Consider the following 18,028-nt stretch of genomic DNA (forward strand, 5'->3'; position numbering starts at 1 on the left):
TATATATATATATATAAACATTCATCCAATTGAAATGGTAAAGACGTCCAAGGGATTCTACTATGGTCTAAAAGTTTGTGCTGCACCCTTTCCCCCCAAAATTTGTATGTTTAAACCTCATCACCATTGCAATAGTATTATGAGGTAAAGCCTTTGGGAGGTGGCTAGGTCATGAGGCTATAGCCCTCATGAATGAATTAGTGCCCTTATAAAAGAGGCCCAAGAGAAATTTTTTCGTCCCTTTCTCCATGTGAAGACACAGCTAGAAAGCACCATCTATGAATCAGAAAGTGGGCCTTTACCAGATGCTGAATCTGCTGGCACCTTGTTTTGTACTCCCCAGCCTCCAGATATGAGAAGTAAATTTCTGTTGTTTATAAGTTATCTAGTTTCTGATATTTTGTTATAACAGCCCAAATGGACTGGGATAGGTTTAGAATATGCTACTCCAAAATGTACCACTGCGGCATAAGAATTCTTTTAAGCTGCCGGCTCTGCAGACACTGCCGTGGAGGAAAACCCTGTACTATTAGCCATGGTCAACCCCACTGTGTGTTCTTTGACATTGCCGTGGATGGCGAGCCCTTGGGCCATGTCTCCTTCGAGCTATTTGCAGACAAGTTTCCAAAGACAGCAGGAAATTTTCATGCTCTGAGCACTAGAGAGAAAGGATTTGGTTATAAGGGTTCCCGCTTTCACAGAATTATTCCAGGGTTTATGTGTCGGGGTGGTGACTTCACACACCATAATGGCAGTGGTGGCAAGTCCATCTATGGGGAGAAATTTGATGATGAGAACTTCATCCTAAAGCATACAGGTCCTGGCATCTTGCCCATGGCAAATGCTGGACCTAACACAAACAGTTCCCAGTTTTTCATCTGCATTGCCAAGACTGAGTGATTGGACGCAAACATGTGGTCTTTGGCAAAGTGAAAGAAGGCATGAATATTGTGGAGGCCATGGAGCACTTTGGGTCCAGGAATGGCAAGACCAGCAAGAAGATCACAGTTGCTGACTGTGAGCAGCTCGAATAAGTTTGACTTGTGTTTTATCTTAACCACCAGATCATTCATTCCTTCTGTAACTCAGGAGAGCACCGGAGAGCACGCCCTCCCCCACCCCATTTGCTCAGCAGATCCTAGAACTTTATGCTCCTCGCTGCAGTTCCCTTTTGGTTCCAGTTTCCTTGTTCCTCCCATGGCCTAACTGGATTTGCAGAGTTGAGTTAAGTTATGATTATGAATAAAAACAAATTAAAAAAAAAAGAATTCTTTAAGCTGAAGGTATTGAGAAAAGCAGACAGCAGGATGAGCTCCTACCCTCTCCTAGCTGCCCAAAAGCAAAACACAAATTCCTCCTGATACGGTGACCCCCCTACCCTGTGAGCTTACACTCTCGTTATACCAGAAACGAGAATAACAACCTATCACCAGAGACAATATGGCATTGAGAAAAGAGTCTATACAGAACCCTCACTAATTAGCCCTACCCCAATAGTTCCACCACATTTTACTTTCCTACAGTGCTACTCCCCGTAGAAGCCTAAAACTTTTTGGTCACTTTTAAAAATGTGTTGTTGCTTTTGTTAAATGCATGAAACCAATGTTCTAACCCAACCCCCCTTGAGTTAGTTATCAAATAGATTTCTCCCCATGTAATGCACATATTAATAAAGTGTTTGTCTCTATTAATCTGTCTTTTGCCAGTCCTAATTTTCAGGGACCTGGCTGGAGAACCAGGAGGTTAGAAAAAAGGTTTTTCTTCCTCCTATGGCCTTCATGTCATTTGAACATTCCCCAGGGATGATGTGAATAGAGCTCTCTAGAGATGTAGGGAAGATCAGACGGAGACTGGGGAGTGCTTAGGACTTAGTGAAAAGAAATGGTCTCAAATCCCTAGATACTTTTTTTCCTATAAATTTAGTTTACACCCACCCTCTCAAGTCAAATCTCCTTATTAATCTCTACCAGGGTCTCAACCCCTTCAATCTATAAAGACGAGGCCCCCTTTTATGGTATCCCTTACAGGAAACTGCTATTACATAAAAAATGACAGATTTCTTTGATTCTAAAATAAGTTAACAATTACCTTGTGGAGATAGCATCAGGCAATTATGTTTCAGCTTTTTCTTCTATAACAACAGAATGTTAATTTGTAATGAAACTATAATGAAAAAAGAACATAGAAGAAAATCATTGATCTTGAAATAAAGAGAAACCATAATGAAACTAATTTATAAATATGGAGACTGTCGGCAAAAAAAAAAAAAATAAAAGATTTCTCCTGAAATAGCTTGTGACTTATCCTATTGAAAAGCAAATGGAAAATATATTTTGTGGTATACGGTTCTATAGTTTTGCAATGTATCTGCTATAATTTTTAAATTTTGTAAAGGATTACATAATTAATATCAAAATCTTAAAATCAGATCAAAAAACTAAGAAAAATGAGAAAGATATTCAAAGAAGATAAAAATAAGTATGAATTATAAAATATAGCCTTTTTTAAAATTTCAAAGTAAAAGAACAATGTGATAATATCACAAGTGGTACTGTTCAATTGCTATGAATTTACCTAGCTAATATTTACAGACAATTTGGCACTATTTATCAAAATTTTAAATATGCATGATCTATGATCTAGATGTTCCACTTTTAGGCATTCAGCTAGTGGAAATACAGTTCTACCAGAGGTGCACACAAATATACCTGAAATAAAGTATATTCTAGCTATTTTATATTAGTAAAAATTTTGATAGCAATAAAGTATCCATTAATATACCAGTTATTTATTTTCTTATATCTATCTAATCTCATTATAAACAAAACAACCCCTGAAGCAGGTATTATTACTGTTTTTTTGAAGAGAAGATAACTGAGACTTAAAGAGGATAATTACCAAATTGCCCGTGACAAACAGTTAAGTAGTATGTACTGAATGTGGTGACTACAATCGAACCTGCCCGTGTGATTATAACGCCTTTTTGTAACTTGGTAAAAGTTAAGTTTTTATACTTTAGTAAGCATAAGGGTGTGGATTTGAAACCTAGGAATTCAGACTCTGTTTAGGTTGTTTCAAATATTTTTGTGTTACAAAAATGATGTCACAATGACTAACCTTGTACACATCATTTTGTAATAAGGAGGCATATATGAAATGTAACTCCTGTAAATGTGATTTCTGGATCAAATAATAAATTCATACACATTTTGTTAGACGTTTAAAAATTCTATTGTACGGTCTATCCATAAACAAAGTATGAGAGGCTTCTAACATTATAGCCAGCACAGGGTTAATCCTTTTAACTTTTACTAATCTGACAGGTGGGAAATGGTACCTTGGTATAGTTTTTAATGTATTTTCTCTTATTAATAATAAGCAAAGCATATTCTAATGATGTATCTGTTCTTTATGTTTATCAGGCTTTTGATCATTTTTTTCCTCTACATTTTGAGGAACTTTTATGTATTAGAAAAAACAAGCATTTTATCTATAATATAACTTGAAAAGATTTCAATTTGTCATTGACTTTTGTCTCTTTGCTTATGATTTTTTTTTTCCCATGAAAGAAAGGGAGGTATATTTCTTATTAGAAAATCATAGAGAAATTCCTGTGGAAGAGACATATAAACAGGGAAGTGAAGGAAAGGTGGGAATGAGTCATACAAAGATACAGGAAAAGGATGTTTCAGGAAACAGGAATAACAAGCACAAAAGCCTAACAAGGAAATGAGCTTGGTGTGTCTGTAAAACAGCAGTGAAGTTTATGTGTCTTCAGTGGCATAGTTGTATTTAAAGAAATCTCTACAATTCTTTTAAAAATACATTTAATTTTGACTTGTTAGAATTATATTTGATTGAATTTAGTTATTGTAAATATTAGATTAAAATATTTTCTGTTTTATTCTTGTCTTCTTTTCCTATTCCTCCTTGTAGAAGCAAAATTTGAGTATGATACACAATCTGGTTAGGTCTCAGGACAACCATTCGAAGTGTTGGATGAGCCATTCATTAATAATAATTGAAACAATAATACAAATAAAGCTATCCTTTGTAGAGCACTTATTTATATGGAAAGTGCTGTTTTAAGATGGCTATATATTTATTTCTCATTAAATCATTAAGAGAAAGTTATTATTATTATATCCGTTTTAAAGATGAGAAAGTTGCTGGGTGCGAGAGCTCAGGTCTGTAATCCCAGCACTTCGGGAGACCAAAGCAGGCAGATCACCTGAGGTCAGGAGTTCGAGACCAGCCTGGGCAACATGGCAAAACCCCACTTCTACTAAAAATATGTAAATTAGCCAGGTATGGTAGTGCAGACATGTAGTACCAGCTACTGGGGAGGCTGAAGCACAAGAATTGCTGAAACCTTTGAGGTAGAGGTTGCAGTGAGCCGACATCAGGCCACTACACTCCAGCCTGGGCAACAAAGTGAGGCTTTGTCTCAAAAAACGAAAGAAGAAAAAAGTTGAGATAAAAAAGAGAAGTAAAGTAACTTGCCCAGACTCATACAGTTAGTAAATGGAACAGTCATTTCCAACACATTCAATTTCAAAAAGATCTAGAACTCAAAACTTGATCACCACTTCTTACAGTTTTCTCTTCCACATAATAAGGATGCTAATGACTCCTCTCTCTAATTTTTATTATCATTGTCTTGAGGATGCAGAGAGCTATGTGGAAACAAAAAGGTGGAAATGAACTGAACATTCATTGAATGCTTATTATGCAATTGATACGTAATGTTATATTATTCTCATCTTCAAAGTTGAGCAGAAAATTAAGTTCATGAATATTATGCAAACTGTCAATCTTATTGAACAAGTAGTACATCTTACTTTTAAATCCACATCTCCTGGCACCTAGCACAATTCTCTCCTCTATGTGGCATTGAGTTCCAGTGTCTCCCAGGAGGAAGAACTCCTGCAAAGAAGAATGAGTCTAGAGCAAAAAAGTGATGTTACATTTTTTTAAAGAAGAATTTTATACAGTTATACTCATATTACATATTTGCCAGGAGAGGGTTCTCATGCTTTGGGGCAATATGATAAAAAGCCTTCAAAATAATCTTTTCTTTCTCAAGAAGTGTACACTCTAGACAGGGAGTTAAGACACAAACATGAGTTTTCTAATAAAACAAGAAGCAATATATTAATGATCCAACAAAACAGTGATTTAGATGAAAAGTGGGGCAGAATCTCAAATGATGGCTCTTTCACTGTGGGCTGAGTATAGGAGTGGGCAGGGTTGAGGTGTGAACTATGTTTTCAAGAATAGTTTGGTCTCGGGCTAAAATTCAGGTTGAGTTCCTCTTCTCAATCTTAGAGAACTTCAGCTTAGGCTAATTCCTGATGTTAATAGTTATTATTGAGTAAGTTATTAAATAACATATAGATGTTTATATTTCTTTTACTATTAAATAATACATACATCCATAGATATTAGATATGAGTAGGTATTTTTATTTCTAATTTTAATGATGAATATAACTTTCAAATACAAAGCATATTTGGATGGATAGGAGGCCTATACAATTGTCTACATTTCAGGGAAAACTTTGTCCAGAACAGGTAATGGTTAGTTCAGAATTATTTGATAAAAGTTGATAAATGGATATGTCCACCTATTTATGCTGCTGCTGTGTTAGTATCTCTGAACATGGGTATATACATGTATGTGATCATGAATTAGTGCAACTGGTAAGAAAAATATCATCCCATGAGACTATAAATTCTTAGACATGACAGTTCTCAGGGGTTCCCATCATGAGAAAGATGTTGAACTGACAAATGTCAAAATTATATACAAGTGATTAAGAACAAATTAGGAAGCCAATGTAAGCAGTTAGAAAAAGGTTTCAGTTAGACTGTAAATTTGGTTTTTACATTTCCCTTAATTAGCTAGTTTTTCTTGAGGTGGTGGGAAATCAGATTGCATTTCAATAGTAAGGGTAAGAGGATTAGATAGATTTTGCTAAGGATTTCCAATAAAAGAAATCAGAGGTGGGTTTGAATAGATGACATATTTAAATAAATTGGAAGATCGATGAGAATAACACAGGGATAATTGGAAAATGTAGAGGCAAGAATGGGCTAAATATGGGACAATTGATAGGTATAGAAAAGGGTTGAGACTAAGTTGAAAGCCTTTATTTAGATCCTTTGGCAAGATTTGAAAACATCTGCTTAGCCCCTTCCAGTATTTGCTTGGTCCTCACTCCATAAATAATGGGATTGAGCATAGGAGGAATGACAACGTAGAGGTTGCCCAGGAGAATATGGATATAGCGTGGGATGCTTCTCCCACCAAACCTATAGGCAAAGACAGAAAAAAGGGCAGGGACATAGAAGAGTAGGATGACACAGACATGAGATCCACAGGTATTCAGGGCCTTGGAGCGGGCATCTGAGAAGGGAGGTGGAAGACTGCTTGGAGGATGTGGATGTAGGAAACAGTAATAAGGATGATGTCCAGGCCTGTGGAGAGAAGAGCAGCTGCCAACCCATACCAGACATTGATGGAAATATCAGAACAGGACAGGTGGGCAAAGCCCATGTGCTCACAAAATGTGTGTGCAATGATGTTGATCCGGCAATAGTGCAGGCGCTTGAGGAGAAAGATGGATGGAAACATAATGTTGAAGCTGCAGTTCAGGGCAGCAGTGGCAATCTTCCCAATGACCTTGCTTGTGAGGATCGTGACATATCGCAGGGGGGAGCAGATGGCCGCATAGCGGTCAAAGGCCATGGCCACTAGGACAGCAGAGTCAGCCACAAAGAGGAAGTGAATGAAGAACATCTGAGTGAGGCAGCCATCAAAGGAAATGTGGCTATAACCTAGCCACAAATTGGCCAGGGCCTTAGGCATGGTGGTGGTAGAGAGCAAGACATCAGCATTGGCCACCATGGATAAGAATATGTACATGGGCTCATGCAGGATTGCCTGGGAGAGGATGACACAAATTAGGATGCCATTGCCTGCCAGGGCGGCAATGTACATGATGCAGAAGGGGATAGATAGCCAGATGTGTAGGTGCTCCAGCCCAGGGATGCCAGTGAGGAAGCAGCCTGCTATGCGAGTGTCAGAGTTGTTCACAGCAGCTATGCTGTTAGCAGAAAAAAGGGCCATGATTTTATGCAGAGTCCTCACCTGTGCCACAGGGAAAAAAGAGCTTCAGATTTTTGAACACATTAGCAGAGTGTCCATGAAAACAAACAACCACAAGGTCTGCATATACTTAGAGGCCCGATGACAGTTATGGCCTCTGCACACAGGCATATCTCTACAGATAATCACACACAGGCTCTGCACACAGCCACATTCTCTCTAAATAATTACACATGGGCTCTGCACAGTTACAGGACCTGCCCACAGACAGGCTCTGTGTTCCTACTCAGAAGCCCTCCACACAACTTTAAGAATTTCAGGAAACTAGGCCAGGCACAGCGGCTCGCGCGTATAATCCCAGCACTTTGGGAGGCCGAGGCGGGTGGATCATGAGGTCAGGAGTTCAAGACCAGCCTGGCTAAGATGGTGAAACCCCATCTCTGCTAAAAATCCAAAAAAAAAAAAAAAAAAAAAAAAAAAAGAAAACAGAAAAAAAAAAATTCAGGAAACTAAAGGGCTCAAAAACATTGCCAGACTCAGCACAGTACCATAGGTCCTGAAAAGAACAGGGATAGGTAGAACATCAAAACCAATCTCCACAATCTCTTTGGGCATGCGAACTGTAATGAGCTCTGCAAAAGCCCCAGGCCCTGCAGAGAGGACTGCAGTCCTACAACAAGAGGACTAAGCAACAATTTGCTTAGCAGATTATATGAAAGAGTAAGGTTGGGGGTGGTGGGTACTGTCAACCCTATATCCCTTTTTCCCTAGGCACAGATGAAGGCTACCTTAAGGTAGCTATGGCATTTAGAAAGAACACAGGAGAGAGTGTGAAAAAACCTGGGTCAGAGTTTTGCCCTGTTAACTATTGGCTGCATGATCTTGGACAAGTCACTTCTCTGAGTAACAATTTTCTAATTTTTAAAATGAACATAATTGTTTTGTTGGTATATTAAGCTAAATTTTCTCTGTGGAAGGCTTATTAAATTGCATGTGACTTCCTGAGTCACCTCTGTGACTGTGAAATGTGGCACTATCATCCAGAGCAGAAAGGAAGGTGTAGGATGTTTCTGAAGCTTGGTCTCCACAGCATCATCAGTGAACTTGTAAATTCTTCTGCCCTACCACAAACCTACGGATGAGAAAGCCTAGAGTTGGGATAACAATCTGTGTTTTAGCAAGCTCTCTAGATGATTCTGATTCATGCTGAAGTTTGTGAACCACTGATGTAAGAACCTATTGAGCTTTCTTCCCTATCTATTCTAGATGTCTATCATTTCCGCCAGGATCATTTCTTTTTAGTACCCATTGGTTTCTGCTGCATCTGTAAATTCTCAGACTTCAAATAAATCTAACTAGTGTTATCCTCAGCTTACATAGTCAGGATGTGAAAAAAATGACGCAATCACATAAGTAGTCTTTAGTACATATTAGAACAGGTGATTCCTCCTCAGTCCTATTAAACTATTCTCACAATGAATATATGACCTTTTTTTTTTTTGAGATGGAGTCTCGCTCTGTCACCCAGGCTGGGGTGCAATGATGTGATCTTGGCTCACTGCAAACTCCACCTTCCGGGTTCAAGTGAGTCTCCTGTCTCAGCCTCCCAAATAACTGGCATTACAGGTGCCCACTACCATGCCCGGCTAATGTTTTTTGTATTTTTAGTAGAGATGGGGTTTCACCATGTTGACCAGGCTGATCTTGAACTCCTGACCTCAAGTGATCCACCTGCCTTGGCCTCCCAAAGTGCTGGGATTACAGGCGTGAGCCACCATGCCTGGCCTATACGACTTTTATCACTGCCCAAATTCTGTTTTTCTCTCTCCACTGAATGTTTCTCTTTTGTAACTCACATTTCAAGACTATCAGGAACATATCCCTCATATTATTCCCTTCCTGTAAATTTATTTATCTCTGCATCCATCCTGCCCTCATTTCCTCCAGTCCCAGAGAAAGAGGTGCTAATATCTTTTATATTTTCCAATGTTTCCTTTATCATAGCTGCAATGTATTTTACTTTACCTAAATATAAGAAAAGTTTCTTGAGTAATTTTTTGGAGGTGCTGGGAAATGAACCTAGGGCCTCATGGATGAATGTTTAACTTACTAGATTCTTTTAAAAACCTTATCCACAGACAACATACATATACATTCATATGTGTACATATGTACATATGCATGTATAAACATGTATTTATGTGTGTATGAATGTATGTAGCTATATCATCAAAAATAATTTCCCCACCTATTCTCTGAACTTCCTTTCTTTCCTACCACTTCAGGGACTTTGTTTCATCAATTATTCTCTCTCTTTATCTTCAGCTTCTCCTAATTTCCTGGATCTTTATTAAAGAACATTCAAATCTTTTTAACCTGAAGACAAGCAAAAAATTAAAACAACTATAATAAAACATTTTATTCTACTAAACTCTCTTTTAAATTACAGTTTTGTCTCTCTTCTCTCCTTTAAAAATCATTCTTCCATGAAAGACCACTTTTGACTTTGATTTCTCTACCTTCCACCGGTTCTTCTCTTGTACCCTGGTCTGATCCTGCTCTAATTAAAGTCATCTCTCTCCCTGCAGAATTGTTTACTGTTTGTTTTTCTTAATGGTCTGTAGCCATCCTCTTCTCACTCTTTCCTCTCTCTGGCCAATTTTGTCTACTACCTTGGCTCCACTTATCCTTCATGTGCTAATATCTCCCAAATTTACATTGCCATTATGTTGCTTTCCAGGCTCTAGATCCACTTATCAAAAGACCTCCCAACTGGTCTCCTAGTCTGCAGTTCTAGTCTCTAAACCATTCCTCACAATTAAATAATGTTCCCAAAAGATAATTTTGCATATGCACTATCTTGATTATGGATAACTCCCATTGCCTGAAAGATTCCTGCAACTAACACACACACACACACTGTCTCTCCCTCCCTTCTTTCTCTTTTCTCTACTCATACCAGAAAGCATGTAGGCCCCTGAAACTACTCTTTTTTTCCTGTGGTCTTTTATGCATTCCGCTTCTTCGACATCCATCCTCCTCTTTAATATAGCCAGTCTATGTTTCTCATCCAGAAAGATTTTTCTCATCCCTCCAAATGGCTGGATCAGCAACTTTCTCTGTACTATTGCATTCCCCTGCAGCCATCTCCCTTTCTCCCTCTCTATACTTACTGTACTAAAATATTTTCAGTCCCACTACATTGTGAGCTCTCTGTGAGACAGGACTATGCCTCATTTGCTATTGACTGGGTTAGAATTTACACTTAATAAATGTTTAAAAGAAGGCAGAGGAGGTAAGTTCCCACTCACTCAGCCATGTAAGTTTACACTGACAACAACCAGTACCACAAAAATCACAGGTTTCTCATCATGGATCTTCTGTTCTCATGTTCTCTTCATGTCTGTAGTTGGTGCCACCGTTGTGCTCATTCTTTCCACAGCACCCATCACTCATCATGTTCATCCTCTGCTACATGTTCCCACCTTTGTTGGTGAAATCAGTGCTTGCAAACACCTTTCTTCTCCAACTTGACTTCAGTTCTCCTCCTAAATAATGAACCTCCAAGGCAGCCTGTGTCCATCTGGTGTCTCCCTGTTCCCCATCCTAGTAATTTTTGTTTTCATTCCAATTCAGGCATCCACTAAAGTCTTCACACCTCAAAACTGAGCAACTCTACTTTAAGTGTCTATCTGGCAGCTCTTTTTAAAAAAGCCTTCCACTCCGTGTATACTTAATCCCCTTGTCCATGAGTGCCTCCTTCAGTTATCTTTGAAATCTCCTGTCTTTTCTAATGTATCTTTTCCGATTAAACATCTCTTGGCCACCACAGAAATTTACATCTTTTAGAGTGGAATCAGGTCAGAGATAGACTATTCAAAGTTAAACACAAAATTAAGTACATTAACTATAAGAATGGAAGCAGATTTTATTTACTTTCGCTTGGCTTTAGGCTTCAACTCTGTAAGTCTGAGTTCCTTGGTTAGAAACTTGAATAATACTGACCACATTTAATGCCCGCAGTCACTAACAATTCCTTGTCCTGGCTCATATTCCTGGTTTTCATTCTTAGGCAGTATATTTTTGTTTGATAAATTCGTATATATGATCTATTACAAATCTAGGCAGTTTCTATTAGAATTTTTTTGTCATCTGTTGACTTATCCTTTATCAGGTTCTCAAAATATGAATGTTAGTTCCAAACCTTCTCTTCCTTCCTCTCCTCCAAGACCCAGTACAGCAGATGGGCTGATCTCTGCAATGACAGAGAAATCGAGACCATCAAGCAAACATTCCTTTATCTTCTTTTCTCTGTACTCTGGCAATCTTCCTTCATACTCTAATTTTCTTCCATTTTTTTTTTTTTAATGGGAGAAATTATCCCCCCTACTATTTTAGTACATTTCTACCACCTGTTTTTGAATCCTTTACCTGACTCCTCTGTCCAGGAACTTGACCCATTTATCCCTTATGCATGATCTCCCATATGCTGTAGTTTCGTTTCCACTGTTCCTCAATGTCTGAGGATATAATCTATCTGTAATTTATGATTCTTGCATCCTCCTTGAGAGCCAAGGATTATTTACTCATCCAATCTCTCCAACCTTACCTAGAAAGTGACCCTCCAAACTGCCCTTCTTCCACTCTACCCCTCAGGAAAACACAATTCATTCCAGCTACCTTTGCCCATTATTCTCTCTGTCCCTCTTTGAACATTGCCAATTTCTCATCCTATTCCTCCATATCAATACTTCCTCTTTATCCTAAAAATATCTGACCCAGACTTACCTCCCTGATGTCATCTGCTCAGATTCACAGCTTCTCAATTCCACAATTCATACACAGTGCTGGCTTCCTTAACATATAGAATCGAATCTCAGGTCTTGTCTCATACAGTGTTTATTCCCTCCTGTCCTCTGGGAGCAGGGATTCTCCTGCCTCTGTATATCTTTCCCTTTCTCAGCTCTAATTTCCTCCCCTGCCATCAGGGCCCATTTCGCCCTCCCGTTCAACACAAGGAGCCAAGCCACATGGTATATACTTTGGTATGGAGCCAGATAGAAGAGATTATTGATAGACACTCTTAATATCTGAAGAAGGGAAGAGCTCAGCAACAACTCAGAGGCTCTTGGTCTCAGAGTGTTCATTAAATTTGTTTTTGCATTTCTTGTTTCAATACTAGTTGTTTTCCATGTCTTCAATTCCACCTTTTTTTCTCTTTTCCTAGTGTTCTTCGTAAAGTCTTTTTCTCTTGGGGTTTTTAAATTTATCACCTTCTTTGTGTCTGTCTGAAAACCCAGGTTTCTTTTTTACCTTAGAGCTTTTCCTTTACCCCTCCACTGCCCCTAAACATCTATTACATTCATATATTATTCTAAAGGGAGGGATGTACAGGGATTATTACCCCTGTCTTGCTCACTCAAACATTTGACAATGCCTGATTGATCCCTTCATTGGGTCAGCATTTGAGATCAATAGATGAAGAAATCATGTCTCCTTACCATGAACAGTTATCATTAATTGCAATACAGCAGTGAGTACAACTTGCTGTGAGTCCAGAATCCAGATAAATAATTCATCTGGTATAGCTAGGGGAGGCTTTACAGAGTATCAAATTGTAGTTAGCACAAGAGAGAGTATGTAAGGTTATTGTGACTGCTTAATTGAAACAATGAATATAAAAGGACTTTAAGGATGAAATAAATGATAATGGCAATGCTTTCAAGAATGTAGACTAAGGGGTAAGAAGAAAATAATAACACTAGAATCATGACAGAAATAGTAAAGACTAATATTCAGGGTACAATAAATTGTATCAATCTGTCTCAGAACCTTTCAAAATTAAGATGAGTTCTTTTCCTGGGCCAGGCTTAACTTAGTTTTCTTTCTTTCTTTTTTTTTTTAATTGAGATATAATTCACTCACCATAACATTTACTTTTTTAAAGTGTAAAATTCAGTGGCTTCTGGTTTATTCACTAGGTTTTTCAACTATTACTATTAATTCCAGAACATTTTTTATACCCCAAGGAGAATCTCCCTGCTCATTAGCAGTCACACCACATATTTCCCTCCGCCTTGGCCTCTGGAAACCACTAATCCATTGTCTGTCTTTATAGATTTTCCTATTCTGGACATTTCATATAAATCAAATCACAAAATTGTGATCTTTCAATGTGGTTTCTTTCTCAGCAACTGTTTTCAATGTTCACCTATTTTGTAGCATGTGTCAATACTTAATTCCTTTATATGCCAAATATCTGATTGCATGGATATGATGCATTTTATTTATCCACCCTTGGATTGATGAACATTTGGTTTATTTTCATTTGGGGGATGCTATTATAAATTGTGATGCCATAAAACATTTGTGTGCCAGTTTCTGTGTGGATATGTTTTTATTTCTCCTGGGTTTATATCTAGAAGTGGAATTGCTGGATTATATGTTAACTCTAATTGAGTTTAATTGTTTGAGGAATGCTAGACTGTTTTTCAAAGTGGTTGTACCATTTTGCTTTTCCACCAACAGTGTATGAGGATTATAATTTCTCCACATCCTCGCCAACACTTGCTGTTACCTGAAACTTTAAATCTAGATATCTTAGTGAGTGTGAGGTGATCTCTCATTGTGGTTTTGATTTGCATTTCTTTGATTATTTGCTTATGGGTTCATTGCCATTTCCATACCTGCTTTGAGAAATATCTATGAACATTTTTTGCTTATTTGCAATATTTGACTTTTTATTATTGAATTGCAAATATGGCAAAGGTTGCTTATTAATTCTAGATAAAAGACCCTTCTCAAATATATGATTGGCAATTTTTTTTTCATTCTGAGTGTCACTTTTTCACTTTCTTAGTGGTGTCCTTTGAAGAATAATTTATTTTTTAATTTTGATGAAGTACAATTTATCTGTCTTTTCTTTTGTTGCTCATGCTTTTGGTGTCATATCTAAGAATACTTTGCCAAATCCAAGGTCACGATGTTCTCCCGCCTTATGTTTTCTTGTAGTTTTATAATTTTTGCTCTTTGTTTTGTATATTGACTTTGATTGTTATATATTGATCTGCAACATTTTGGACTCATTTATGAGTCCTAATAGTTTTTTAAGTGTCTCATTTAGCACTTTCTGTTTTTTTTTTTTTTTTTTTTTTTTTTTTTTTTTTTTTTGAAATGGAGTCTCGTTCTGTCACCCAGGCTGGAGTGCAGTGGCACAATCTCAGTTCACTGCAAACACCACCTCCCAGGTTCACACCATTCTCCTGCCTCAACCTCCTGAGTAGCTGGGACTACAGGTGCCCGCCACCACACCCAGCTAATTTTTTGTATTTTTTGTAAAGACCGGGTTTCACCGTGTTAGCCAGGATGGTCTCGATCTCCTGACCTCGTGATCTGCCCGCCTTGGCCTCCCAAAGTGCTGGGATTACAGGCGTGAGCCACCGCGCCTGGCCAGAACTTTCTATGTATAAGATCATGCCATCTGTGATTAGAGATAATCTTACTTACAACTTTCAATTCTTGGTGCCTTTTATTTTCTTTTATTTGAGCTGTGAATTTTTCATAGATGACCTTTACCAGGTTCTGAGAGTTTCATTCTATACTAGTTTGTGGAGTGTCTTATTTTGAAGATTATCTTCTATTTGAAGGATAATTTTGCCAGATATGGAGTTCTTGCTGACAATTTATTTTCTTTCAGCATTTTAAATGTGTCATCCCCCTACCTGAATAAGCATTAATGTTATTCAGGATCCCTTGCACATAATGAGTCACTTCTCTCTTTCCTCTCCCTCTTTTAAATAATGTGTTGCTGCTTTACTAATAAGTATAAGAATAATGCAAATGCCTCCTGTAATCTCAGCACTTTGGGAGGCCGAGGCAGGTGGATCATCTGAGGTCGGGAGTTCGAGACCAGCCTGACCAACATGGAGAAACCCCCTCTCTACTAAAAATACAAAATTAGCTGGGCGTGGTGGTGGGTGCCTGTAATCCCAGCTACTTGGGAGGCTGAGGCAGGAGAATGGCTTGAACCCGGGAGGCAGAGGTTGCAGTGAGCGGAGATCATGCCATTGCAATCCAGCCTGGGCAACAAGAGTGAAACTCTGTCTAAAAAAATAAAAATTAAAAAAAAAAATGGAAATGCCTTTCTGCCCATGGATGCCACCAAAGAAGCATCATTAAAATCTCTCTTCTCCCTGCCCTCATGTCTAAGTCAGAGTCTCCTTAAGAGCCCGAACAGCTGAGGAAGCTCTTCATTGGAGAGTTGAACTTTGAAACAACCAATGAGAGACTAAGGAAGGAGCTGTTTTGAGCAATGGGGAACACTCATGGATTGTGTGGTAAGGAGAGACCCAAACACCAAGCGCTCTGTGCCACTGTGGAGGAGGTGGATGCAGTCGTGAATGCAAGGCTACACAAGGTGGATGGAAGAATTGTGGAACCAAAGAGAGCTGTCTCAAGAGAAGATTCTCAAAGACCCACTTAACTGTGAAAAAGATATTTGTTGATGGCATTAAAGAAGACACTGAAGAATATCACCTAAGAGATTATTTTGACCAGTATGGAAAAATTGAAGTGATTGAAATCACGACTGACTGAGGCAGTGGCAAGAAAAGGGGCTTTGCCTTTGTAACCTTTGACAACCATGACTCTGTGGATATGATTGTCATTCAGAAATACCATCCTGTGAATGGCCACAATGGTGAAGTTAGGAAAGGCCTGTGAAAGCAAGAGGTAGCTAGTGCTTCAGCCAGCCAAAGAGGTCGAAGTGGTTCTGGAAACTTTGTTGGTGGTCATGGAGGTGGTTTCGGTGGGAATGACAACTTTGGTCATGGAGGAAACTTCAGTGGTTATGGTGGCTTTGTTGGCAGGTTATGGTGGTGGTGGATATGGTGGCAGTAGGGATGGCTATAATGGATTTGGTAATGATGAAAGCAATTTGGGAGGTGGTGGAAGTTACAATGATTTTGGGAATTACAACAATCAGTCTTCAAATTTCGGACCCATGAAGGGAGGAAATTTTGGAGGCAGAAGCTCTGGCCCCTATGGTGGTGGAGGCCAATACTTTGCCAAACCACGAAACCAAAGTGGCTATGGTGGTTCCAGCAGTAGCAGTAGCTATGGCAGTGGCAGAAGATTTTGATTAGGAAAGAAAGCTTAGCAGGAGAGGAGAGCAAGAGAAGCGACAGGAAAGCTACAGGTTACAACAGATTTGTGAACTCAGCCAAGCACAGTGGTGGCAGGGCCTACCTGCTACAAAGAAGACATGTTTTAGACAAATACTCATGTGTATGGGCAAAAAAACTCAAGGACTGTATTTGTGACTAATTGTATAACAGGTTATTTTAGTTTCTGTTCTGTGGAAAGTGTAAAGCATTCCAACACAGGATTATAATATAGATTTTTAATTTTTTTTGCACCCATGCTGTTGAATTCTCAATGTAATAGTCTGATTGTAATGCTGAGTAAATGTCTTTAAAAGACCGGAAATAAGTAGAAATTGTAAAATATAATAAAATGATAATAAAACAGCTATGTTTGGAAAATTTTCAACTTCACTAGAAATAGAATATATATTCCCACCAAGCTAGCAAAGGTCAAAGAATTATGAGCCTATCAACTTTTTTTAAGTCTATGCTTTTTATTTTTTACCAAAGAGGTGACACATTTTATGTAAATGCTTTACTTCTTTGAGATGGAAAGTGAATACTGCCATGCCTGAGTACTTTACTATGTGCCAGCTCTGGCACTAAGGCAATTAAGATAAATATTTTAGGAAGAATAGGAACTATTTGAGAGCATTTTCATATAAAAATGATTCTAAAGAAAATGTGCTCAGAAGTTTTGGAACACACTCACTTCTCTCTTGATGCTTTCATGATTTTCTTTTTGATTTTGGCTTTCAATATTTTCATTATTATGATATGGATATCTTAGTTTATCCTACATGGAGTTCTTTGAGCTTCTTGAATGTGTAGAGTCATATTAAAAAAAATCAAATTTAGGAAGTTTTTTTGCCATTAGTTTTCCAATATTCTTTCTACGTCTTTGTCTCTTGCCCCCCCTTTCTAGGACTCTCGCTATAAATATGGTGGTATACTTGGGTATGTCCCAAATGTTTCTGAGTCTCTGTTTATATTTTGTCTTTTTCTTTCAATTCTTCATATTGGATAATCTAAATAAGCTTATCTTTGTTTGCGGATTCTTTCTCTTGATTGCTCAAATCTGCCTTTGAATTCCTTTAGTGAATTTTTAATTTTAGTTTTTATAATTTTTTTTTTGATACGGAGTCTCACTCTGTCACCTAGGCTGAAGTGCAGTGGCATGATCTTGACTCACTGCAACCTCCACCTCCTAGGTTCAAGCAATTCTTCTGCCTCAGCCTCCTGAGTAGCTGGGACTACAGGCGCACAAAGCCACACCATGCTAATTTTTTGTATTTAAGTAAAGACGGGGTCTCACCGTGTTGCCAAGGCTTGTTGCGAACTCCTGAACTCAGGCAATCTGCATGCCTCAGCCTCTCAAAGTGCTGGCATTACAGGCATGAGCCACAGTGCTCAACCTATAATTAAAAAAAAAATTATAGTCACCTTGAAACATACATATTTTTTCTTGTCATGTAATTTTGTTTTGTGTAAGCATTTCCTTTTTTTTTTTTTTTTGTCATTATACTTGAAGTTCTAAGATACATGTGCAGAACGTGCAGGTTTGTTACATAGGTATAAGACGTGCCATGGTGGTTCGCTGCACCCTTCAACCCATCATCTACATTAGGTATTTCTCCTAATGTTGTCCCTTCCCTAGCCCCAACCCCACAACAGGCCCTGGTTTGTGATGTTTCCCTCCCTGTGTCCATGTGTTCTCATTGTTCAGCTCCCACTTATGAGTGAAAACATGTGGTGTCTGACTTTCTGTTCCAATG

General features: G+C 38.3%; 1 protein-coding gene and 2 pseudogenes across 1 annotated transcript; 2 read left to right on the plus strand and 1 right to left on the minus strand.

Moving 5' to 3' along the window:
- The first annotated feature begins 535 nt into the window (after positions 1–535).
- LOC108538959 (peptidyl-prolyl cis-trans isomerase A pseudogene) lies at positions 536–1,034 on the plus strand (annotated as a pseudogene).
- A 5,123-nt stretch (positions 1,035–6,157) lies between these two features.
- On the minus strand, positions 6,158–7,154 carry OR52B6 (olfactory receptor family 52 subfamily B member 6). The gene has a single exon (XM_017887303.1). It carries the CDS (start codon positions 7,129–7,131, stop codon positions 6,388–6,390), a length of 744 nt encoding a protein of 247 aa, XP_017742792.1. The 5' UTR covers positions 7,132–7,154; the 3' UTR covers positions 6,158–6,387.
- Positions 7,155–15,509: 8,355 nt separating this feature from the next.
- Positions 15,510–16,249, plus strand: LOC108538952 (heterogeneous nuclear ribonucleoprotein A1-like; annotated as a pseudogene).
- Positions 16,250–18,028: the final 1,779 nt, after the last annotated feature.

The sequence above is a fragment of the Rhinopithecus bieti genome, unplaced genomic scaffold (assembly GCF_001698545.2).
Source record: "Rhinopithecus bieti isolate Rb0 unplaced genomic scaffold, ASM169854v2 scaffold_17182, whole genome shotgun sequence".
Lineage (NCBI taxonomy): Eukaryota > Metazoa > Chordata > Mammalia > Primates > Cercopithecidae > Rhinopithecus > Rhinopithecus bieti.

Bases quoted from the DNA above. Each gene is read 5' to 3' on its own strand.
- OR52B6 (XM_017887303.1), bottom strand. From the start codon at position 7,131: ATGGCCCTTTTTTCTGCTAACAGCATAGCTGCTGTGAACAACTCTGAC.